This window comes from Sebastes umbrosus, chromosome 21 (assembly GCF_015220745.1).
Source record: "Sebastes umbrosus isolate fSebUmb1 chromosome 21, fSebUmb1.pri, whole genome shotgun sequence".
In the NCBI taxonomy this organism is placed as follows: Eukaryota; Metazoa; Chordata; class Actinopteri; order Perciformes; family Sebastidae; genus Sebastes; species Sebastes umbrosus.
The window spans coordinates 10783054-10808645 of NC_051289.1; the positions used below are offsets into that span (position 1 = coordinate 10783054).

The 25592-nt window shown below is 39.7% G+C and overlaps 3 protein-coding genes across 4 annotated transcripts in view; 2 read left to right on the top strand and 1 right to left on the bottom strand.

Moving 5' to 3' along the window:
• The first annotated feature begins 457 nt into the window (after positions 1 to 457).
• Positions 458 to 9533, top strand: hhatlb (hedgehog acyltransferase like, b). 2 transcript variants are annotated; one of them, XM_037756623.1, is made up of 12 exons: positions 458 to 663; positions 2295 to 2432; positions 4201 to 4268; positions 4349 to 4462; positions 5299 to 5493; positions 5580 to 5789; positions 6901 to 7072; positions 7199 to 7343; positions 7429 to 7464; positions 8173 to 8374; positions 8448 to 8589; positions 9017 to 9533. In XM_037756623.1, exons 2-12 carry the CDS (start codon positions 2327 to 2329, stop codon positions 9241 to 9243), a joined length of 1617 nt encoding a protein of 538 aa, XP_037612551.1. In that variant the 5' UTR covers positions 458 to 663; positions 2295 to 2326; the 3' UTR covers positions 9244 to 9533. The 2 variants fall into 2 exon arrangements, with proteins under 2 accessions (XP_037612551.1, XP_037612553.1); XM_037756625.1 differs by lacking the exons at positions 458 to 663; positions 2295 to 2432; positions 4201 to 4268; positions 4349 to 4462 and adding an exon at positions 4604 to 4738.
• Positions 9534 to 10993: 1460 nt separating this feature from the next.
• klhl40b (kelch-like family member 40b) lies at positions 10994 to 14819 on the top strand. The gene is made up of 6 exons (XM_037756622.1): positions 10994 to 12314; positions 13112 to 13272; positions 13355 to 13462; positions 13598 to 13783; positions 14086 to 14235; positions 14467 to 14819. The coding sequence occupies exons 1-6, from the start codon at positions 11184 to 11186 to the stop codon at positions 14576 to 14578; spliced, it is 1848 nt and encodes a 615-aa protein (XP_037612550.1). The 5' UTR covers positions 10994 to 11183; the 3' UTR covers positions 14579 to 14819.
• A 5384-nt stretch (positions 14820 to 20203) lies between these two features.
• The window catches only part of zbtb47b (zinc finger and BTB domain containing 47b), a 28586-nt gene continuing 23197 nt past the window's right edge, over positions 20204 to 25592 (bottom strand). Inside the window, exons 3-6 of the mRNA XM_037757433.1 lie at positions 25196 to 25343; positions 24621 to 24736; positions 23510 to 23654; positions 20204 to 22368 (exon numbers count right to left, since the gene is read on the bottom strand). Coding sequence (XP_037613361.1) covers positions 21923 to 22368; positions 23510 to 23654; positions 24621 to 24736; positions 25196 to 25343 — 855 coding nt within the window. The 3' untranslated portion in view covers positions 20204 to 21922. The remainder of the gene's footprint in view (positions 22369 to 23509; positions 23655 to 24620; positions 24737 to 25195; positions 25344 to 25592) is intronic.

Consider the following 25592-nt stretch of genomic DNA (forward strand, 5'->3'; position numbering starts at 1 on the left):
GCATTGTATTTTGTGTTGCTGTCACTAGACGGCACTGCGTAATGTTTCACAAAAGGCATGGACGTTTGGCTACGGCTCAAACATTGCAGCAGGCTTTGACCCTCCCAAAACAGATCCGGCAACCGGGAATATGTTACAGCAGCTAGAGAAACGAGACAGGAGGGCTTTTAATTTGTAATCCTACAAAAACAAAAGCACACATAAGCAAATGTAACAAATACATATTCATGGTAATTCATGCTCTTTTGCATATAATGATGCTAAATGTGACTTATCACAATGAAGACACTATTCTGCACATGATAGAGCTACTATAGCTGCAGTAAGTGGGTTTAGGTTGAGGTTAAAACAAGATAAAAGTAATACCCTCCTAATGTGGTGGCTTACAGTGTGTTAGCAGCCCTCATGGTCCGCCCCCTCTGTGTCAGTGGTCAAAGTATAAATACATCATTTCACCTTTAACCAGTGGCAGCTCCCTCTCAGGGAGTCAGAGGGACCTGCAGCCCACCCTGAGTACATGCAACAGTTTACATTTTATTACATCCATTTATTTTTTTTGTAATATGAGATTTTAATCTGCATTTTTTCCCCCTGTTGAACAAATTGGAAAAAAAGATTTAAGTGTTTTTATAACAACTCCTTCGGGCCACTGCTGCGTTCAAGGTCAGTATCACAACAGGTGCTGCGGAGGACAAACTGAAGTGCGTGACCGTGTGGCATTTCAACAGCAGGCATTGTGAAGAGAAAACAGGCAGAGATTTTAATAGAGTTTTTAAAAAGATGTGCAGGTGCTATTATGTGTAGACTTACAATACAATTTTGAATATATTTTCCGCATTATAAACAATTGTTGTGATGCAAATGAACAAATTAATAACTTCATTGCAGAGAAGTTTTTGGGTTAAAAATAGCAGGCAGCTGTAGACTACTGTTGGTGTCTCTGAGTTTATCAACTTGCCCATTTGCCCTCTACTGTTCTTTTTACCTGATAATCACAAGCAAGTTAAATTCCCAATAGATGGTGACTTTTAGGACTTAAAACAATCATTTCACAGAGACAATATTGCATCATTCTACAGTACTCTGATATCTCTCGAATGTAAAAGAGAACTGCTTCTTATTTTACAGAAGAGACATCAGAATAAAGCATGCAGCTGTATTGTTATATGGATAATTATATTTATATTTGGCATGTGCATTTGAGGAAGTAGCAGAAGTGTACAAATCCTTTACTGATAATATCTTTATTAAAACAAAGCTCTGTATAAATGGTTCCCTTACCAGTGTTAAGTTATTGATATGTTGTACAATGATGTTGTAGATGGCTCAGTACAAGGCAGACGACCTGGAAAGTACATTCACTCAAGTACTGTACTGTCCAAGTACACTTCAGAGGTACTTGTTCTTCACTTGAGAACTTAGATTTTCTTCTACTTTATACTTCTACTTTCACAGGGAAAACATTATACTTTTACTCAACTACATTTCTTTTACAGCTTTAGTTACTTTAGTTTATAAAATGTGATGCATTGTTATATAATAAAGTACCCAACACGATAAAGTATTGCTTACATGCTAAAGCATCAATAAAATTACCCAATGTTATATAATAAAAAAAACACTGACAGGGGCTATTCTACGTAATGAGTACTTTGACTTTTGATACTTACTTTGTTGCTAATACTTCTGTACTTTTACTTCAGTACAATTTTAAGCGAGGACTTTTACTTTTAAAAGGGGTATTTTTACAATTTGGTATTGATACTTTTACTTAAGTAAATAAAGAATCATGAATACTTCTTCCACCGTTGGCACAATGCCTAATTACAATGAGTGCAAATTACAGTAAAGTACAGTAAAAATGCAAAATCTCCCTCTGAGGTATCGTGGAGTAAAAGTATAAAGTGTCACAGAAAGGAAAGTTCCTCTTGTGCAGTACTTACAATACCACAAGATGTCAAAGCATTTTGTCACTCTCCACCTCTAATAATATTATATCAGGGCGAATACAGTACATCACATGTGACAGTGACCTAAATCAAGAATGACTGACAAGCTGAGAAGCCTATTATTAGTTACAGTTGGAAGAGATGTCTCTCATACAATCACTGAAGTGGCACTTTGGTTTTTAGTTTTATACAATAACGTGTCCGCTCCTGTTGTACAAGTGATGAGGGCGAGGCGGTGAGCCCAGACGCGCTGTACTGTGATGCCATTCGTTGTCATTTCATAAACAAAACCTGTTTTGGTTTTACAGATTAAGTGTTGACTGGTCTTGGTGTTTGTGTGTTCAGGAGCCTCCTGAGCTCTTCCTGTCTGCGTTGCCATGGGGATCAAATCTGCACTTCCCAAATATGAGATCTATTTCTACAACACGGTGCTTTGTTTGGCCATGTTCTGGGCCTCCAGCTGGATCTTTGACGTGTCCAGTTGTGAGTATGAGAGCGCGTGCACACACACGCACGCGCGCACACACACACACACACACACACACACACACACACACACACACACACACACACACACACACACACACACACACACACACACACACACACACACACACACACACACACACACACACACACACACACACACACACACACACACACACACACACACACACACACACACACACACACACACAGGTGGAAAGAGTACAAGAATATCATGTTTATCAAGTACAGTTAATAATCTGCTAATGACTCTGATACCGATTGACATGCACACAGTCATCTGTGTTGAATAGGACTGTGTCATGATCCAGGGGTTACAATTCAATATATTGCGATATATTGCGATTCTGTAAACAAGGCGATATATTGCAATTTTTTAAATCTAATTTTAGGAAAACTGTCAGAACACCACCATATGCATAAAAACTGAGTAAAAAAAGTTTACTTTTTTCAATGAAATCAGAACGGTGGGATCTGCATTTGAATTTATCATAATCCCTGTAACATCCAACATCATAGCACTACTTTTGTGCAATCTGAGCCACTGTCTGCCACGAATCTTTGCATGGAAACAAAGTTCAATACAGTGTTTTTGAGAATGACTACAGTACCACAAAACGTAATATGCGATACTCCCTACTGTGACAAATGTCTTCTGTGTAAAATGACAATGGAACAAACAGCATAGTTTCACAATGCAATGCGTCACATTTTAGATGTGACAAATTATGAAACGGATATATATGTATAAAAAAACTACTTAAAAAAAGTAAAAAAAAAACAAAACAATGAATACAAGGTGTTTTTGCTTGTAATAAGTGAAAAAAATCGGCCAGTGGAACAAGATTTCCAAGATTTCTTGAAATCAGATTTAATATTTAGGCCTTTCAAGATAAAAAGAGATCTTGGAATTAGCTGGGAAAACTCATTCTGAGCTATATTACACTAGTATTAGGAAGTGTTGTGTGTCATAATATGCTCCAAAGTAGTATTTTTTCATTTAACAACATATTCAAGATGCAAAATAAGTCCCTATATCTCACTGAAATGTTACTTGTTAGGTGATTGGGGCTTATATTAAGAGTTATGAGATACTTTGACTAGTAATTTATATTATTATTGTTATATACTTGGTAAGTTTTTGCAGCAGAGCAAACTTAGAGTAAATGATTATGTTAACTGTAACTTTTCCAAAAGTAGACAAGTGCAACAAAAGTCTATGTGAGTGAAATCCAATGAGAAAGGCTGCTAAAAAACAAATACAATAACGTATGCTCAACTCATGCAGATGTGCAAACACAAAACCACATATGAGCTTCTCAAATCTCATATTTTTAAAAAAAAATCAGTGCAGTTGTTAACCTGAAAAATGAGTCTGGACATTGAACCTGATGCTGAGGCATGAGTTTAGCTGTGTGCAGTCACATACAGACAACACAATGTACAGTCTACATACAGTAGAAGGGTAGAGTCAATGTGTGAGGGTGAAGAGTTAAAGCTATGCAGACCACGCAGAGGAGATCAGGTGTCAGTATTCATACCACAGAGAGCACGAGAAGAAAATAGGTCCTGTGTTGCCTCTGCATTTATTGTCGCTTGCTTGTAACAAAAGTTTAACATCTACATTCAAGGACAAGACAATTTTAATAAAGAAAATTTAAATTTATACTCATATACTCAGCTACGTTTCTTCAAATTTCATCATTTCTTTGTATTTTTCTTTACATTTATTTCCTATTTTCAGCCGGTGTAAACAGAAAGACGTTCAAAACCAGCGTGAAGCCAGGATGGTACTACTTTGGGAGGAAAATGGTGAGATAACATTCATAGTTTATCAAGACATTGATGTAAAATGTTTCTAATTTTTCTTTTTTTTTATCATTGATCTACAGGAAACGGCTGATTTCGAGTGGATGATGTGGTTTTCCACCTTCAGAGAGCACATCCTGTTCGCTCTGTGTGGTCATGTGCTGTTCGCTAAGATCTGTTCCATGTTGGCTCCACAGGTGCTTCTACTGACTGATTAACTGATTGATTAACTGATTGATTAACTGATTGGAGGATAAAGGATGTAAAGGACTCAGGTTTAATGATCCGAGGCAAAGACATAGAGCCACTGTGAAATGAGGTGGAAGAGACACTGAGGTTTATCTCTCGCTGTGTTGTGTTATTATGAATACTTGGTGACATTTGAACATCCTCTTTGTCACAATTTATTTTTACAACATTGCACAGTCGCTTTTTATATCATTAGCTGAACAGTAGATGATGAACGGGACCAGGTGGAGAGAGAGATGGCTGTAGATAAAGAATGAAAGAGACAACTAATGAGATGTAGATCTATATTTAGTTTGGTTTGGTTAACAACACTGCAGAGCCTCGTGGTGAAAGTCTATCCTTAAGTGTAGATTTTATTATATTAGTTGCTTTGAGTAAACGTTTTCTTAATGGTGGAAATTCTCAGTATTGGCAGAGTAAAGAAGTGTTTCTTATTAATCAATTGACTGTAAAGAGATGTTATTATCCGCAGCTTATTTTTATTTTTTAGTTTATTTATCATAGGAGACTTTTCTCAACCCATAAAGGAACACTTAATTTTTCAGTTTATCGGAAAAACTCCCATTCAAAATCCCCAAATTTGGAGATACGTGGTTTTCACTGAACAGGAACGGTATGAAAAAGTCAAAAGTCACAATATTTCCCTCTGAGATGTAGAGACATACAAGTGTAGAGTAGCATGAAATGTAAATACTCAAGTATACAAGTACCTTCAATTTGAATTTCAGTACAGTACTTGAGTATATGTACTTAGTGGTGGTGACCCTACATGTCTGTCCCACAGTACAGGTCCCTGGTGTACATGGTGTACGGGCTGCTGGCCGTGTGGACCAGTATGGGCTGGACCTACATCACCCTCATCCTGTCCCACTGTATCCTCCTCTACAGCATCTCTTTAGTGAAGATACGCTGGCTGTGCTTCGTCACCGGCCTTTGTACCCTCGCCACATTCAAGTGTCAACCCTTCGTGTCCTGGCAGGTAAACCGCTGCCACTTAACAGAAGTTTAACATCACAACATGTATGCATATTAATGGTTTCCTGATTAATTTTCCCCTCCATACAGTCAGGCTTCGTGGAGGGTGACTTTGAGCTGCGTCATGTTCTCTTCTATGGAGGTTGTGGGTTCACGATCATGCGCTGTATGAGCTTTGCTCTGGAGAACTGCGACAGGAAAGATGGAAACTACAACATCCTGGAGCTGCTCAAGTACAACTTCTACCTCCCCTTCTTCTATTTTGGGCCCATCATGACCTTTGACAAGTTTTATATTCAAGTAAGTTAAATTAAGAATAAAAAAAAACAAAAGCTGTCCAGCTTACTTTGAATTGAAGTCCATGGTGTAGGTTGGCATTCTGAAAAGCATCCGAGGCAATCAAATCCTTTATCAAAGCATGGGTAACCAACAAGTTTCAACACAAACTGTCTCCATCAGGGTATAAAGTGCAATGAGGCCAGGTGTTCAAGTTAAACCTCATCAAGAGGTCATGATGTGTTAACACCGCCCACTTAAAGAGACCACATACAAGACACGGCAATGAAAACGAGAGCAAACACACAAACTCACACATAGTAATAGTAGGCAGAAGTAGGCAGAAGCATATTTGCACTCATGTATTGAAAAAAAACTTTGTACTTTAGTCAATGACAGGGATAATAACAAAATATGTGCTAACATATACTATAATAACCTCACACATATAAAAGCAGAAAAGAAAGAGATTTAATCTAAAATAAGTAAATTAAGGGCAGTCTGACAGTGATATACAATACTGTGAATAAACAGCAACCTACAGCCCTACAACTATAATCTTAAATACTATGATGATCTGATGAAACCTGCCTGCACTCACATGAAATCACACAGTTCAACACTGTTTAGTGTAAACATCACAATATCTTCACCGTGACACTAAATGCAGAAAAGTCATATAAATGCTCTATCACATAATGAAAAAGTCATAGAGAGGGGGAGAAGTCAATTTCCTTGTTTTTTTCCTCTTCATTATAAGTTAAATTATGTTTTTATTACTATTCCCAGTCATCCAGCAGCTCAGGCATCATGGGCCTTGTTAATTTAGTGCCCTTTTGTGTTTATAGAGAAGTGGTTCCCAACCTTTTAGATGTTTTTGCCCCTTAAAGAAAGCAATATCACATATGTCTAAGGTTTATTATGACCAGGCCAACCAACATTTTCCCTATTTTAAGAGGGCTAAATAGGGAAAATCAGACAATAATTCACAGAAAAAAAAAGAAATATTATTATTATAAATATTTGAGAAAAACATAAATATCATTGTGTGATTTGTCACAGAGGATGCCTTATGTAGCCGTATAGCATTGTGGAGGTCTGTGGTTTTATGATATGTGTCTGCTGCCCTCTGCAGGCCAACAAGTCTGACCTGACCAGGAAAGAGTGGGAGATGTGGAACATCAGTCAGCAGGGCCTGATTCACCTGGGAGTCATCATCGTAGTGGACGTCCTCTTCCACTTCATGTACATCCTCACCATCCCCACCGACCTGAAGCTGCTGAAGCACGCCTCCGACTGGGCTCTAGGTCTGTGCCTCCTCCCCGAAATACTTAATGTTTTCAGTCAATGCTGTGGCATGTTAACCGGACTTCTCTGTTCTTGGTGTGTGACAATAAAACATTGAATGCTAATGCAGTTGCATTGTTTTCCAGTGGGCCTTGCTTACTTCAACCTGGTGTATGACTGGGTGAAAGCAGCTGTCATGTTTGGAGTCATCAACACAGTGTCCAGACTGGATCATCTGGACCCTCCCAAGCCACCAAAATGCATCACGATGCTCTACATGTTCGCTGAAACGTGAGTTGAGTTTACACAGCTTTGGCTGATTATACTCAGGATACAAATGTGTAAAACTAAACCTGTTTTTTTTCTCCTTTCATAGACATTTTGACAGAGGGATCAACGACTGGCTGTGCAAGTGAGATCAATAAATTGAATTAGTCTTACTAATATTGACAAATGAATCTTGCTGTCCATTATCCCAGCTGATTAGTTATCAGGCCATTAAATAGCTGTTATCAGTCGCTATAAATACCATATATGTGGGTCAATAGGGGCCTACTACACACAATATTAGTTTTTATCCTCTATTCACATGGTAGATCACAGAGAGAAGGTATAAAAGAACACAACAGCGACCTCCAGCGACCGTATTAATTATGACAGGAGCAGAAGCGGAAGTCAGGTGCTGTAGTATAGACAGCATGAAACTCCGTATGAGGTGGAGGTTAGGGGCGATGGATGGGATACATTTTTCACCCATAGGCTGGGATTTATATCCCATGTGAAACCAACAACGTTTATTCTGTGTTCACAAGCATTAAGTTTCACTTTCACTTTTGAAATGTAGTTATTTTAAGCCAAAATATGATGTTTTTCCCTAAACTTAACTAAATGTTTTTGTTGCCCAAACCAAAAGAAGGTGTAGTTTTATTGCCTAAATCTAAAGAAACTGTTTCGTTTGTCTTCAAAACGTAAAGTTTCATGCAGTTTAAAACGTGTTAGAACATGTTTAGCTTTCAATTTTACAATGTAGTAGGCATCGTAGGGCCCTAATGACTCACATCTATGGTGCTTATGGTGATGTAATGGCCTGATAACAGTCAAATCGGGTGCTTATCCACAGGTATGTGTACAATTACCTGGGTGGGAAACATGAGAATGTGGTGGATGAGCTGGTGGCGACTCTGTGCACCTACGGCGTCACCATCCTCTGGCTGGGACCCTGCGAGGTGGCGCTGCTCTGGGCTTTCTTCAACTGTTTCGGCCTCAACTTTGAGCTGTGGACCACCAAAGTCTTCTCCATGGAGCCTTTTGCTTCGCTTGAGGTTTGTTAGCTGAGGTTTACATTTCACTTAGATACATGCTTTTTGTGTATTATTAATAATGTCTTATTTACAGATGGAGATGACGGGAGCAACGTCCCGCCGGATCAGAGCCGTCTTCAATACTTTGAACTTCTGGACCATCGTGTTGTACAACATCCTGGCCTTGAACAGTTTGGACTTTGCCAAGTTGGTCGCCAAGCGGCTACTTCTCAAAGGTGAAAAGTTTTTGATCAACTCTATTAAAGAGGACCGGTTATGCTTTTGTGCTTTTTCATTTTCGTTTAGTGCGTTATATAGTTTTTTTTTGTGCATGTAAAAGGGCTGCAAAGTAACAAAGTCCACGCCAAAGGGAGTGACTTTTCCCCACGGAAACACTGCTCCTGAACTGCCTGAAACGCCTTGATTGAAATCCCTCCTTTTCTTCTGTAACGTGGTGATGTCACCAAGTAACACATTTGCATAATACCTGCCTAGTGGCTAGTTTGACACATCCTCAAACAAAGCTAGTTAAGAGCGGAGCTGGAGCAGAGTCCGAAGAGTTTGGTTCGGTTGACCAATCAGAGCAGACTAACCCAAACTACAAGTATACACCTGAAAATGAGACTAATGGCTCCTATTTAACAAGTTTTTCTACTTTCCCAGGCTTCCCTATAACCACCATCATCGTCATGTTTGTGACCTACTGCCTGATTCAAGTGATTAAGGAGAGAGAGAGGAGGCAGGCCCTCATCGATGATCCCGATCCTCTTCCTCCTGCTCCCCCTCCAAACGCCGCCGTCGCCGCCTCCACCACCAGCCCGCCCGGCGCTGCAGCTGCACCCACCGCTGCTCAACCGGTCGCAGATCCTAGCAAGGAAAAAGCAGAGTAGATACTTTATGTTCACTAGGATGTATACAGCCAAGAGTATTATCGCCAGTCCAGATGTTAAACCATGAATTGTGAATGGATGCTCGGTTCCTGCTGGTGTAGAAAACAGCATTAACTGTAAATAAATTTACCACCATTAAACAAAAAATAGAGCTTGATGAAAGACATTTAACTGAAAATGAGTAGCAATAAGTGTAACAACACCGTAGTGATGTCACAAACTAAATTTCATTTTTCTGAAACTTTTGTCATCAATGCAAAAAAATAAATGGCAAAAGATTTGTTCAAATGTTTTGTGTCTTTATAGAGAGTTTCCTTTCTGACGGAGTTGTTTGAATACGAATGAGAGAAGAAGGGCTTCTTTTTTCCAGTGGGTGAGTCAGTGTTGAATCTTGTCATTAGGGTTGGGAAGTATTTCTGTAGCATTACATCAGCAGTTGGCAGCTTTATCCCTGTTTGATGCCTCCACACTGGAAACACTTTTAACTCTGGTCACACCTGTGGTGAATCACTGGACCTGAACATGTGATAGCCTGACTACTGTACGTCTAAAATGTCTTATATATAAACATGTATTGTAAAAACACATCTACAAAACATTGTAACAGTCTGGCTCTGTAGTTCTTAGCAAAACATCCTAGAACAGAAGTAAATTGTGTCTTTGTTGGGGACTATTTTAAGCCGCGGATGAATTCACAATTGGTGTGCTGGTGAGTATTTATGGCTGCAGAATGGAGTATGTGGGATTTATAACATAAACAAAATAAACTACAGTGCCCATGTTCATGGTAAAGAAGAAATATGTCCCCTCATTTATATGTTTAACAGTTTTTGGACAACAATGGAGGTCTGTGGCACAAAGGAATAAGATATATCAGGCTTTGGATACATAGAAAATAATTGTTAGTAGCAACAATTCATTGTTGATTTTGATCTTTTAATGGGATTTGTTGACAATATTAAAATATGGAATTTCACCACCACAATAAAGTTACAATATAAGTCAAACTTTATTTGTATAGCACCTTTCACACAAATTAGTGCAGTTCAAAGTGCTTCACAGAGGACTGACAAGCCGAAAAAAGACCGAACTAATTCAAAACAACAAAACAATTCAGCAATTAAACAATTTGATAATTTCAGACCAATGTAGGCAAGACATTAAAATGATAAAAATGTAATAAAATATAATTAAAAGCTTTAATAACAGTAATAGAATTAAAACCGTGTGAAGTAAAAAATAGATGTAGAAGTAAAATAGAATAAAATTAAACAACTTAAATACAATAGAATACGTGATTAATAAAATAACAATAAAATAGAATACAATTATACAAATTAAAATACAAAAAAATAAGTGATTAATAAAATAACAGTAAAATAGAATACAATTATACAACTTAAATAAAAAACCTTTAAAAACAGTAGTTTCAATAGTTGTCAATGTGAATATCATGGAAATGTAGTAATATAACAAATTGACAGAGTGACACTGTTGCTATAGCGACTCAGTCACAGAGACCTCAGGGGGCACCCTCATCCACTCCAGATCCACCATGACTCAGGGTGGACGTATTTCCCATGAAGCAATGTGTCAGCTGTCTGGGAGTGGGTGGATGTTCCTGGGGAGTGGGTAGGGGTGGGGTTTGGAGGTGGGAGAGGGGATTGAAGCGTGGATATTGCATTTCATGTTCCAGAAAGAAGCCCATAGCTCCACACCGAGCCGCCGGACTATAAATAACCTTCCAGTTGGAGCTCAGTTGAAGGGTCAGGACAGCTGAGGGTGTGGGCCGTCCCTGGGTTTAGCTGCTAATAGCAGACTGACTGTGCCTCTGAGTCCTCTTTCCAGGCTACAAACTAAAACTCTGCTATAAAGAAGGTCCACTTTTGTTTGATTTGAAGCCCCTGAAAGGCTCTTCAAACTCCCAACTGCCAGGAACGATGGCCCTGCCGATAAACCCCATGGACGAACCCAGGATGTACCAGCAGACGCTGCTCCAGGATGGCCTGTTCGAGCTGCTGGAGAACGACAAGCTGATAGACTGCACGCTGAAGATCAAAGACAAGGAGTTCCCCTGCCACCGACTGGTCCTGTGCGCCTGCAGCTCCTACTTCCGCTCCATCTTCCTGTCTGACCTGGAGGAGAGCAAAAAGAGAGAGATCGTCCTGGAGGACGTGGAGCCGGGCGTCATGGGGCTGATCCTCAAGTACCTGTACACCTCCAAAATCAACGTGACGGAGCAGAACGTCCAGGACATCTTCGCGGTGGCTAACATCTACCAGATCCCTTCAATCTTCACCGTATGTGTGTCTTTCCTACAAAAGCGCCTGAGCCTCAGCAACTGCCTTGCTGTCTTCAGGCTCGGCCTCATGCTGGACTGCCCCAGGCTGGCCATCTCTGCCCGAAACTTCGCATGCGAGCGCTTCGAGCTCATCTCGAGAGACGAGGAGTTCTTCCAGCTGCTCCCCAATGAGTTGGCGGCCATATTAGCGAACGACAACCTGAACGTAGAGACAGAGGAGGCGGTGTTCGAGGCTCTGATGAACTGGATGTCCCGGGACACTGAGAGCAGAGAGAAAGATCTGTCGGGTTTGCTGGATTGCGTTCGTTTGCGTCTGGTCAACGAGGAATACCTGAAGGAGAAAGTGGAGAAACACAAACTGATCTGCTTTAATCCCGAGCTGCAGGAGAAACTCCAGCTGATCAGGGACGCTCACGCCGGGAAAATGCCGGAGGTTAAAAAAATCAAGAAGGAGGAGGGAGGAGCAGAGAAAAATGGGGAGAGTGAGGAGAAAGATGAAGAGGAAGAAGAAGAAGGTCTTCTCCCAGGCATCCTGAATGATACCCTGCGATTTGGCATGTTTGTCAGGAACTTGATACTGATGGTGAACGAGGCGGGCGCTGTGGCCTACGACCCGACAGGGAACGACTGCTTCGTAGCATCGCTTTCCACGCAGATTCCCAAGAACCACAACAGCCTGGTCACCAAGGAGAACCAGATCTTTGTGGCAGGAGGATTATTCTATGACGAACAGAACAAAGAAGATCCGCTGTGCTCCTATTTCCTACAGGTAGGGAATAAAGTTTTGAGAGAAGGGAAATTATATTTTACCTCTATTGCTAAAAAGTTAAATTTGATGCAACACCTGATATGACCCCTCTACTACAGAACGATGCTCAATATTTGTATTAAACCCTTTAAAGCCACTGCCCCACCGGTGGGTGTGTTTAAACAAAACCGTATTTTACATTCTCATGTTGGGCTCAAAGTTTCCAAAGATACCAAATATGTCAGGGGGAATTCTGGGAATAAAATGATGCATAAGACATCTAGAATATATCTGGTTTGTTAAAATGGTGCAGCCAAACACATCATGGAGTTTGGAGTTTGAATATCTCACTCAATGTAAATGTCATATAGCTTCAATGATGGTGGATAAAGATGCTTTATACATGAGGCTACATAAGGGGAAATAAAAAGGGGGACATTAGATGTTATGGGGTTTAACCTGAGTACATCTCCCTGCAGTGTTTGTGCAAAGACCGTACAGTATATTGCCAAAAAGTGAAAGTCAATTGCTCGTTCCATTGCAACATCAGCGCCAAGCAGCAAAGCTACGCTTCCGTCATTTCGGACTGAAAGCAACTACTGGACAACAGTAAAACATCGTACAAAAGTAAAACTAAATTATTTCTATTCTATTGTCATTTTCGACCGAAATGGCCTGTGTTGAACAATAAAATATTATGAATATAATAAGCGTTTTCAGTCCAAATAGGCGGCAGAAGTTTTGTCTCTTTGCTTCTATACTCTTGTGTATACTAAACAAAACCTCATTCACAAATGTTTGATCTCCTGTGACCTCAGTACGACCCGGCCACTGCCGATTGGCTGGGGATGCCTCCCCTCCCGTCTCCCCGCTTCCTGTTTGGGCTGGGCGAGGCCGAGAACTCCATCTTTGTTTTGGGAGGGAGGGAGCTGAAGGAGAAGGAGCACACGCTGGACGCAGTTCTGGTCTATGACAGACAGTGAGTGCAAGTTAATGTGACTCATTTAACTATTAGACTGCTGTTCTCAGGACTGAATCCTAAATCATTTACACCTTTACAGATCTTTTAAATGGGGCGAATCAGAGCCACTTCCTTACCCGGTCTACGGACATGCAACGATATCCCACAATGATGTTGTTTATGTGATTGGAGGAAAGGGAGATGACAAGTGAGTATTAAGTGGGATCTTAATATCCATCTGTTACAAGAGTGACGGCTTTATTCTTTAATCCAGCAACACATGGAATATTGTTCTTAATAAAAGTCATATAAAGAGAGATGTTCTTGTCTCTCTTGTGAAAAGGAGCTGTCTGAAGAAGATGTGTGCATACGACGCCAGGAGGTTTGAATGGAAGGAGCTCGCACCCATGAAGGTCGCACGCTCTTTATGCGGAGCCACCTTTCATAAGGACAAAATATATGTGGCGACAGGAGTCACCGACACCGGGCTGACAGACTCTGTGGAGGTGTACGACATCGCTACAAACAAGTGAGCTTGGCGTGTGATAACTGCTCAGGGTGTGAAGTCAAATTACAATTCCTTTTGAACGTGCACTTCATACACTGTAGAGATACAGTTTGATTTACTGGGTTACTGCATTTTTATATTTATTTCAGTGAATTAAACTGCAGTTCATTTGTTGTTCATCACATTTTCACATTACTAACTTAATTTTAAAAAACTTAAATTAAAATTTAGCTTAAAAAATATAAATTTCCTAATCGACCTGAGCCTTCTTGAAGTGTATTGCACCTTATTGAACTGTGTGTGTGTGTGTTTACACTTTTCAGGTGGTCAGACTTCGAAGTGTTTCCTCAGGAGCGTAGCTCTCTGAACCTGGTGTCTTTGGCCGGCGTGCTGTACGCTGTATCAGGATTTGCCATGATGCCTTTGGAGGACAGCGAAGAGATCATTCCCAAAGAGATGAACGACATCTGGAGGTGGGTCAGAACACACACACACATTCATTCATTCAACCAACCATAGCGCTCCTGGTACTTTCATTTTAGCTATGATTAGATAAAGTCACCCTTTGTCACAATGGACCACATGTCAACAGAAAGTAAAACAGGAAGTGTATATTGTTATTTATGATTTATACAAACAACCCTATTTTGTCAGTGTGTGTCGGTGTTTTACCTTTCATGACCAGAGTCTGTTCACCTCCTCAGGTTTAACGAGACGGACAGGAAGTGGACTGGGATCCTCAGAGAGATCCAGTACGCTTCAGGAGCCACTGTTATGGGGGTCCGCCTGAACACCCTGCGCCTCACCAAGATGTAGAAATCTGTGCACAGTGACAGCTTACATAGAGACGTTAAGAATCAGCTTACAGTTGTATTCAATATGCTATAGCAGCTCTTCTGGCTTAATGTCATGGACAATTTTCTTTTTTTTGATTGAAGACATTTTTATATATGTGTGTTTCTGTCATTTTAATCTGATAGAGATTGTAAAACTGTAAACAATCTGTAGCCTGTTGACATTTTTTGCACTGAAATGGAATAAAATGTATTTAACACCACCTTGACAATCATGGAGAAATGTGTTGTGCATTTCCCAACAGATGGCAGCATAGTTCAGTACAGTTCAGATTTCTCTGTGCAGAAACAAAAACACAGCACACATCTCCGTTTGCAATAATATATCTATACTGTTTAATATTGAAATGATTTCATTACGCTCTGCTGTGTTACAGACAGTAAACACTAGTCAATAATACAATAAAAGACAGAAAATACAGTCTAATGTTATTAGCACCTCTAGACACTATTGTCCTTGTACGGTTTTTAGTATTTTAATATAGCTGAACTTGACAACTACTGCCTACACATGGTCTTTGTACATTAACTAAGACATAGTGTTTACATTATAAAGTAGAGAATCAGCAAATAACAGTACACATTATGATTTAACACAGCTGCAGTATGAGTATGGGAAATGTAGAGGGTATGTGGATAATACAATTGACTATGGCATTGGTGCCTATGGTTATTATCACATATATCTTTGCCCAAAAAGGGGGAAAGTCACAATCGAACAAACTTATTAGAACAGCCGACCAAACTTTCACATGCAAAATAACCAACATTTGCTTTCCAATTTTATGCTCTAGTTTATGTGGAGCCCAAAAACTGACAAAATGTAGTTTAACAATTTCAGATGAGTAAAAAATACAACTGAACACGCTAATAAATAATACTGTCAGTTAAAAAAGAACTTTACTTTAACCTCAAATCAGTTGGTAAAAAAGCAAAACACTTATTTGTGTGTGTGTGTAACATTCGTGGAGCAATTAAGAGGACTAGCCGAAGCTAACCTTTGTTATAAAACTACACCAGCCAATAGACGTATGTTAAGTAAGAGATAATGTACAGCGAGCTGGTCATTATTGTGAAATAAACCCCGACAGGGCGATGCAAGACCCTGATGCGAAGTGTAGGGGTTTTGCATCGCCCTGAAGGCTAGCTGTACGCTAGTTGTACATTATCCTGTTTATTACATGGCTACTAACTTAAGAAATCAACAATTTGACACAAAAATGGTCCTCTAGAGTTCAGCCTCAGGACTGTGTCCATAGCAACGGTCTGTTATATATAGCAGCGTTCTGCTATAAAGAAATAACAGACCGTAGAACGCCGTGATTGACCAATAAGAATCAAGTATTCAACAAAGCCGTGTAATAATGATCCATATGCTCTACTATATACTGCTGTCTTATCACTTCATAAACTCTTGTAACAGTAGCTAAAGTACTTTAGCTGGCGAGCTAACAAAAACAAATTTTGTTAGCTAACGATAATTGGGGTTAGCTAGCTAATATGACTAATTACCTTTTGTTCTCAGACTTTATTATTGTGCGTTTTCTTTTACATTTTGTAAATGTGTGTGATTTAATGTCTCTTTTCAAACAAACTAAGCTAAAATACAAAAAGTCACTTTTTTTTTTTTTTTTTTAGAACTGATTGGAGATTAAAGGAAAAGTAGGTTTGCAACGAACGATAATCAATTTTGTCTATGAAATGTCAGAAAACAGTCAAATTCCCAGCGCCCAAAATGTCTTGTTTCGTCCGACGAACAGTCCAAAACCCAAAGATATTCAGTTTACCATCATAGCAGACTGAAGAAAATAGAAAATATTCACATTTGAAAAGCTGATCATTTTGGCATTTATTCTTAAAGAAAGAAAAAATACTAAAAACAATCAGTTATCAAAGTAGTTGTTGATAAATTTTCTGTCATTCCATTTTAATCATTTAACAAACAATATTATTTTTTCATGTATTCAGTTATATTTTGTCAGTTTTGGGGCTCCATAAATTTGCACCCAAAATATGGAAAGATAAAAAAAAAAAAAAAAAAAAAAGCTGCTCCTCCATTTTTAAAAAAGAGCCTTTTTTCATCAACACATTTCTTTAAATTCTTACAAACACACAATGCTTTCTCTCCAATATCGTCATGAAACTTTAGTAAACTGCTCCTATAATAAAATAGCAATATTCCCAAAACTTTTCTTGAAGCTGAAGGCCACAGAATCAAATCCTTTTGGACACACACTTCGGCTCTAGCAGCAAAAACCCCCCCCCCCGAAACTACAAATCCCAGCATAGACCCAACTTGGCAATCCCATGAGCACTCCGCTGTGTACCAACTGCCATGCTCAATGCTTCATTATGTGACAAACACTTGCCTTGGGGTGCAATGCAGAATGCACAGTCACTGTGGTGTCTGGGCACCCACTTAATCACTGACACACCCTCATTTAAGGACAAGGGCAGGTCCACCTTTGCCTGATCTAATACAAGCCTTTGGCTGCTAGCCTCAGTAAAGGAGAATTTGGCTAATTAAAAGACATACTTGCCTAGAATATAGGACTACTAAAGACTGTGCAAAATTTCCCTTCTCAGTTTCCAGAATCTCAGCTCTTCTGCCATTTAACTTTATAATATTAATTAAGAATAACATACGCATAAAAAGATGAATTGTTATATCCTTTTTTTTAAAGATTTGGGAGACGTCAGGGCTCATAAATGTCGGTCTTTGATACATTTTTAATGCAAAGTGTTGCTTTCATTATGTCTCAGATGGGGTTTGTCTTGTTTGCAGCTGGATTTAGGGAATACTTGTTCACTAAATGATCCAAGACAAATGATTAACATTTAAATTCTGCTTTCTAGGGTGGATTTAGACTTTCACACTTCCTCTGAACGCCGTGGCATGAACTATATATGTAATATAGTGTGTATAGTATGGTAAAACAAGTACTTTTGGGGGGTTTTACCTTACTTTTTTACCATTTGCCAATTAATTGGATACATTTTGACCTTTAAAAACATATCAGATCATCTGCTCAGCATCATTCACTTCCAAAATGATTGATTTATTATAACAGCAATTGATTATTAATACACTGGTTTGGAAGCCCGTAACTTAAGTAGACTAGTATAAGCAGGATCATACAGTAGGACTTCTTTTTGCAGGGTCTGAACAAACAATTTTTACGTCCCTATGGTCTAAATAAAATGTTGTTTCAGAGGACTTAACACCTGCCAAGGACATATTTCTGTCAGAGACTGCATTTTTGTAATTTCCTATGATCTTATGCCATGGAAATATAAAAAAAACACACCTGCTATCAGCAGATCTCGATTCATATAACTGCTACTGTATCAGCCTTCAAACCATACTAGCTGAACTGGAGTATAAAGTGCTCACAATAATTGATATATTTCTCATTACTCAATTTGGCAACTTCCTTTACATTTTTTCATAGCATGAAATATAACAGTCACATATTAAAGCCCCTTCAATAGGGGCAAACTGGTAAGAGCTAAAACTAGTTTCTCTTAATAATTACGATAGCGATCGGAGAACAAGCCAATCAGAAACCCTCAGAGAGGAGTCACAAATACTTTGTTAAAAGAGCGGCACAGTGTCAAACAGGCAGACTGAAACACAGAAACACCAGTTAAGGTGCAGGGTGACACGTAACTGACTCCTCGGACACCGGTCTGCCACAAACTCTGATCCAAATCTGAACAAATAATATAAAGAAATTGACTGTAATTTGTAGATTTATGAGCATCGACATCACTTTTTCAGTTCGCATCTCTGCGTACATGTTCCCCGTTATGGGCGAGCGTGGCAATCAAATTCAAAGTGCATAAATCAGTAGTATTAACTACTATCTCTCCTCCTTTACCATCAGCTACTATCATCATCCATTACACAAAAACATTCAAATCCCTCCGAGTATAAGGCGAATACACAAACTAGAACCACAGTATCTCAGTATTATCTCTTGGGCTAGTGCTTCTCAAAACAGTGACATTTGTAGCCGTTTCTTATGATCCCAGTGAGCTTCTCCAGTGATAACTAGAGACACACTATGAATGATAATGTACTCTTAAGGGAGGCTTTCTTTAGTGTAGCTAACAGAGTGCAGTTTACTAAGATACCACAAGAGAGCAACAGTCCTCATGTTTGTGTGACATTGCCTTCAGTCCTCTCTCTGTCAACAACCAGAATCTACCAATGACTACATCAATCCTTAGATGGGTATAAAACGTTGGCAGTTACCACATCAAACTGCTCAAAAATGTCTAAATTGTAGCTCATTTCTGACCCTGGACCTCTCTTTCCAGTAAGGCTAGATTGGATTTATCACAGCCAGAATATATCCAACAATTTAACAGCTTTCGACTTTTCATTTAAAGGGCAGTCTCAAACTGGACCCTGTACAAAAGCAGCAAATCAAAAGTACAAAACATGTGTTAGACACATGAAGAAACAAAAAGTACCATCTGATGTGGCCCTAACCATTTAACCATGGCAGTTTAAGAGTTTAATACATGTAACTGGGGTGAGCTTAGAGACATAAGACTACGCTAAGGTGCTTCAATTTGTCTTTTTTTTTAAATAAAACAGCTTATTACATTTACAAAAGCTTATCCACAAATTCCAACTTTCGGTCGTACCGGCCAAGACGCACGTGGGGGCACATTCAAATGACTCTCCAAATGTAAACATGAGGAATTAATCACAAGGAAGAAACACATCTTAACAATATTTACAGGTTAACGCTACATTACAAGTAGGCTATCTATGGATAAAGTGAGCGGGCGTGCATCGATAGTGCACAGAGACTCTTTTTGGACAATTAATTGATTAAAATGTCAGATTTAAAGGAATATTTTGACATTTCGGGAAGTATGCTTCTTTGCTTTCTTCAGAGTTAGCTGAGAAGATAGATACCACACTCATATGATAAATATGAAGCTGGCAGCCGGTTAGCTTAGCTTAGCATAAAGACTGGAAACAGGGGGAAACTGCTAGCCTAGATTTGTCCAAAGGTAACTAAAATCACAAATGCACATGTTAAATCTTGTTTGTTTAAACCAGGGGTCAGCAACCTGCGGCTCCGGAGCAACATGCGGCTCTTTAGCTCCTCTCCAGTGGCTCCCTGTGGATTTTTAAAAATGGAAATGAATAACTAATAATTTTGTTTAAGTTTTCATTTTTATTTATCATTGTTGTAGGTCTATGGTAGGATGGAGTATTAGGGCCACATTGAGGAAAAAAATAAATCAGAGATTTTGAGAATAAAGTCATAATATTACGAGAATAAAGTCATTATATTATAAAGTAGTAATTTTACGTGTTATTTTCTTTTTTTCTCGTAAAGTTATGACTTTATTCTTGTAATATTCTGACTTTTTTTTCTTGTAAAGTTACGACTTTTATTCTCGTGATATTATAACTTTATTCTGGAAATCTCCGATTTTTTTCCCCTCAATGTGACCCTAATACTCCGTAGTACATTTGCACTTTGGCCCTCACTGCATTAGACTTATATACCTTCATCACAATGATCAAATGTTTTGCAGCTCCAGACAGATTTTCTTTTTTTTTCTTTGCCTAAAATGTCTCTTTTGATAGTAAAGGTTGCTGACCCCTCGTTTAAACTATACAACAAACTAAGTGTCAAAATGACAATTTGTGACTTCACATGGAGCAGAGCCTGGCTAAATAAAAAACACAAACACATTTTAACCTCCAGCAAATTGTTATTTTTCCACTTCAGTTTTTGTATGGATAAAACAAACAAGACTTAACGTGTTAATTCAACGCACGGACATGAAGGTGGTATCGATCATCTCATTTAACTCTCGGCAAGAAAGCAAATAAGTGTCCCGAAATGTAAAACTATTGCTTTAAGAGAAGAACTTTTTACTGACAAGGATTCGATTCTTTCAGTTCTACCCCTTTAGCTTTGTGACAAACAATTGTCAAAAGTGCACGTAGAGCCACAAATGTTTGAGGGGGTATAACATACTGCATGTCTCTCACTTTGATCAGCTTCTGCAGATCATCATTGTAAGAAACTGATTAGTTTATAATAGTGAAGGAGCCCTTTTAGTGATGAGCTCTGTTGTGCCAAAAGTACTCAGTGCTCTTTGAGAGATTTAGGCATTTGTAATATAATATTTTTCTCACAATATACATCATGATGAAATGTGCACACTTAATGAGCTATGTAATCAGGTGTGTGAATATTATTACCCTTACACTCTTGATATTCTGCAAACTAATTACACAGTTCGGGGTTTAGTTGCTGGGAAATGTAAGTTAACATTAACATTAGATTTTTAAACCTACAAATATACTGTAGGTCTGAGTACATTAGGGTTTTTTACTAACAAGTCACAGAAAAGTGCGATATCGTCTCAAAGCCAGATCTACAGGAGAGGAGCGCGCTTGCTTAATGTAAGCAAAAAGATGAGAGTCAACAAATTACTCCATCTCCTGACTCGGGGGAAGCTCAAGCGTTGATTAGCTGAACGTAGATCCTCATCTCACGCACACACACACACACACACACCATCACAAACACCACACACTGCATTGCACGGCCGACTCTCCACGCCATCACAACTTCGCTCGCGTCCTTACAAATTGACGTAACGTGCCACGAATTACACACTATCACAGTTATAAAAATGGAGACAATTAGGAGTACATTTTAAATATCACTAGAGTTAAATGTAAGGTGCAGGATCGATTATAAATGCTGTATAACATTATCTAACTATAGCAGGTGAGCTAACAGGATTTGGTTATTGGCAATGCCATATACATGTATATGCTCAGAGACAAATCAGCATTTGGTTATTGCTGGGTCAGACCAGAACCACTCGCTACATCTTGGCAGAAAAAATTCTCATTATAGTGTGATTCTTGCTCGACTGATGATCCCCGTATGAGTGAGGATTTAGGAAACTCTTCCTCCCACTTTGTAAAAGATGCTACAATCAATGCATTGTGCAAGGCTCTGGAGAGATGTGTGTGGTGGTGGGAAAAATGAAACCAGAACGGAGTCGTGAAATTCATGAGGAGAAGCGCGGTGACGACACGTCCTACTGGACTCTGAGGTTATCTATTGTATTTAACAGAGTAAAAAATAACTATTTCTTATTGTGGTAGGTGTATGTGTGTAGCCTTCAGTCAGTTTTTCCCCCTCAGCGGAAATGTCACTGAGGTGCATCGCTCTCCCGCCGCAGGAGTCCTCGTAAAAGCTCTAAGAAAAACAAAAAGTAACAAAAGTGCTTTCGATGCTACAGAGATTTGTTAGTTGTTGGAGTTCATCCTACCGGCAGAGAACAGGGGGGGTGGTGGGGGTAAATGAGGGGTGGGAGGAAGGCCCCCCATGGACTGCAGCAGGGGAAGAGACAGCTGGGCGCCATGGAGGTGGTGCGGGCTAGAGGCAGCGGCGGGCGTGGTCGCAGACGTGGCGGGGAGCGCCGTGCCCAGCTGCACCTGACCGGAAGAGTCCGCAGCGGGCGAGGCCAGGGGCTGGTGGAGGCCGAGGGGGTCGTTGCCGTCGGTAACCATGGGGTTGCTGACGCGGAAGCATTTCTCCCTGTGGGCCTTGAGCATATTGGAGAAGCGAAAGCGCTGGCCGCACACCTCGCAGGGGTAGGGCTTCTCCCCGGTGTGGGTGCGGCGGTGGCGTTTCATGTTGGGCCGGCTCGTGAAGCTCTTCCCGCAGATCTCACAGATGTACGGCTTCTCTCCTGCAAAGAGAGCGACACAAAGAGCTGAAAAACATTCATCATAACATTTAAAGCGGCTATAATCAATATATCAAATTTGTATACTTGTCACCCGATCATGTTGACCCACAACTATTTTGATTCCATCTCACTAGCATCATATTCAGCCACAGCAGGCAGCCGTAGACAAAGTTAACAGACAAAGTTAGCAACTAGCTTGTGAACACAGTGGAGCATTTAGCAGCTAAAGAGCCAAATAGTTCCCTCAGGAGTTGATGGAGACCAAAACAGAGTTAAAAGGAGAGTGAGTATTGGACTTCCATTCATCAAGTGGCCAGAAACACGACTCTAAATAAGTGCTAATGTTACTGCATGTCTGCTGGACGTGTAAATATTAGTGGAAAACCTCCGGGTCTGAAAAGTGAAGCCAATGCGGAAGTGCCTTAAACTTGCATTCTTTCTAATAGCCAGCAGGGGGCGACTCCTCTGGTTGCAAAAAGAAGTCTGATTGTATAGAAGTCTACGAAAAAATGAGCCTACTTCTCACTTGATTTATTACCTCAGTAAACATTGTAAACATGAGTTTATGGTCTCAATCGCAAGTTTCAAGTCTTCTTCAATACAGCATGATGTTCATTTAGTAAATTATGGTCCCATTTAGAGTCAAATAGAACATAAAGCAGGGTATGCTTTAGGACGTGGCTACCTTGTGATTGATAGGTCGCTACCACGGTGTTGTCCGGTCTGGGAGTTGTCTGTGTTTTCATCTTAGAACTTTCACCCTTTCACATTGTGTTTTCAGTTCATGAAAGTTAATTATAACATTTTTGATCGGTTGTACTTGGTTCCACCCTTTTGTGTCACTTCTGGTTACAAAAAACCAAGATGACCACGGCCAAAAACCAACATGGCGACTGCCAAAATGCCAAACTTGAGGTTTCAAAACTGTGGTCCACAAACCAATGGGTGATGTCCCAGTGACTACATCCAGTTACAGTCTATGGTGAATATTTAACTGTTTGCTAAACAGTTCGCCATATCAACTTAAAAGGTACCCCGTGGAATTTTAAACCACTAGTTACGCTATGGCGCAGAGTGGGTCTCCATTCTGTTCATACTGTGACCTTAAAAAATTCTCAGAAGTAGTGTAGAAGTGACTCACCAGTGTGTGTCTTCATGTGTTCATCAAAGTACTGCTTCATGTTGAAGTCCTTTCCGCACCACTGGCACATGAACTGCTTGTGTCCGATGTGGATGCTCATGTGGGAACGCAGCTGGTATTTATACTGGAAACGCTCACTGCAGTTCTGAAATGGCACACGATGAACATTTTTACACAAAGTCTTAACAATCAGAGAAACAGTCTCATAAATAGTGGTCACAATAAAGAGTACTCGATGGGTTTTATCTAATCTGATGTGGAAAATGTAGCGCTAAATTAAACTGATCCATAATGATGTCAATCTCTCACATATTTGATTCAAATTTCAGCTGTGAGATTTGTTTCTGTAAAACACATTGTGACAGATTTCAGTAATAAAATCAAAAGTATTTATTGTGAAATATTAAATGTATCATGAGTATTACACATGTTGAATTATGCAACTTAAAATATGAGAATAGGTCAAATTTTACAAGCCTTGTTGAGAAAAATGTTCTTTGATTATAGTGTTTCAAAACTTAAAATTGTTTAAAAACAAAAGAATATGTCAAAATCTTTGCTTTAATGGAATACTTTGACATACTACAGAGACTATACTACAGTCAGCTAGCAGCAGGTAACTTAACTTAGCACCTTTTTTAACCAAAACTTCAAACTATTTCTTTTAGCAGTTCGGTCATTCTATCAAATATTCCCACACCCCATGAATGCAGCAAAAGCTACAGCCACATTCACAACGGGAGAGGCTGGACTATTCATTTAAAAGTGTGTTGTCGAGTGAGAATGATGCCAGAAAGCAACACACTAAACAGTTTAACTAAGTAATGGGGTTCTGGGTGTATAAAGATAGCTGAATGATTTCTTAATGATAATGATTTTTCTTTGATCAGCACATCTGGATCTCTGCCTCATCCCGATTCCTTGAGCTTGAACATGAGTATTTTACAAGCAACGGCCATAAAGAGGCTCATTTAATTTAAATTACATTCAAGACACTAGTCATTTCAGAAATTACAGGTTTTTAACTGGTGGAGTGAAACTCTTCATGTGAGTTAAGTGGAGAACAGCAGCAGCAGCAGCAGCAGCAGCGGCGTATTAAAGGAGCTCAAACCTCACACTTGAAGGGTTTCTCTCCTGAGTGCTGCAGAGAGTGGACCTTCAGGGACATGCTGCGCTTGAACGACTTCCCGCACGTCTCGCAGGTGAACGGCATGTCCTTCGTGTGGGCTAAACACAAACACACACACAGAGCACAAGATAAGTTAATGGTATTCAATATTGAGCCAATCTATAGCAGCAGGAGGACAAATAAGCAAACTGCTACTCTAAAATAGCACTTAAAGAACAACACGGATGCTTTTTCATTGGCTAATTACGCCGCTAAGGACAATGGATGTGTCTCATCTGGTGAATAATCTATAAGTTTCCACATCAAACTCTCAAGTCACTCCTTCAGTAGGAAGGAGAAATAGGAATCAATGACATATGGTACTTTACACGAACCACTGAAACACAGATGGACACAGGGAATGAGGTAAAGCCTGCAGGGAAATAAGATGCTTATCTCCCGAAAAAGTGGAAAAGGAAAGCAACACCCAAAACAAATCCCTGCACAACAATCTGTGGAAAAGGAAACCTAAAGTAACAAAGCGACCAACCAGGATCGCTGATGTCGCGGCCACTCACCGACCATGTGCTTCCTGACGTGAGCCATGGTGTAAAACTTCTTCTCACAGATCTCGCAGGAGAACTTCTTCTCAGCGTAGCCGTGGACGATCTTGTTGTGCTCGTGTAGCGACCACAGCTTCTTGAAGGCCTTGCCACATGTTACACACTTGGGGGGAAAAAAAACAAAAAAAAAACGGAAGAGAAAAAGGCAAAATATAGTTATTACTGGAGCTATTTGGGTATCATCTGGAACAGTCTTTACAAACACAATCCAAGGGTGTGAGCTTTCACAGATACTTGAGCGTGCACTGTACCAAAAAAGCAATTAGAGGCAGTAGATTAAAGCAGCAAATGATCTTCAAAACCACAGCAGGAGTCCAGCTGCTCACTGCAGAGTGGAGGTACTGAGACATAT

What these genes read in the sequence shown, in the direction of transcription:
- hhatlb (XM_037756623.1), top strand. Translation starts at nt 2,327, where the DNA reads ATGGGGATCAAATCTGCACTTCCCAAATATGAGATCTATTTCTACAAC. An exon ending in ACTACTTTGGGAGGAAAATG is followed by an intron (nt 4,269 to 4,348) that starts GTGAGATAACAT and finishes ATTGATCTACAG; the next exon opens with GAAACGGCTGATTTCGAGTG. An exon ending in ATCAACGACTGGCTGTGCAA is followed by an intron (nt 7,465 to 8,172) that starts GTGAGATCAATA and finishes GCTTATCCACAG; the next exon opens with GTATGTGTACAATTACCTGG.
- klhl40b (XM_037756622.1), top strand. Translation starts at nt 11,184, where the DNA reads ATGGCCCTGCCGATAAACCCCATGGACGAACCCAGGATGTACCAGCAG. An exon ending in TGTGCTCCTATTTCCTACAG is followed by an intron (nt 12,315 to 13,111) that starts GTAGGGAATAAA and finishes CTGTGACCTCAG; the next exon opens with TACGACCCGGCCACTGCCGA. An exon ending in GTTCTGGTCTATGACAGACA is followed by an intron (nt 13,273 to 13,354) that starts GTGAGTGCAAGT and finishes ACACCTTTACAG; the next exon opens with ATCTTTTAAATGGGGCGAAT.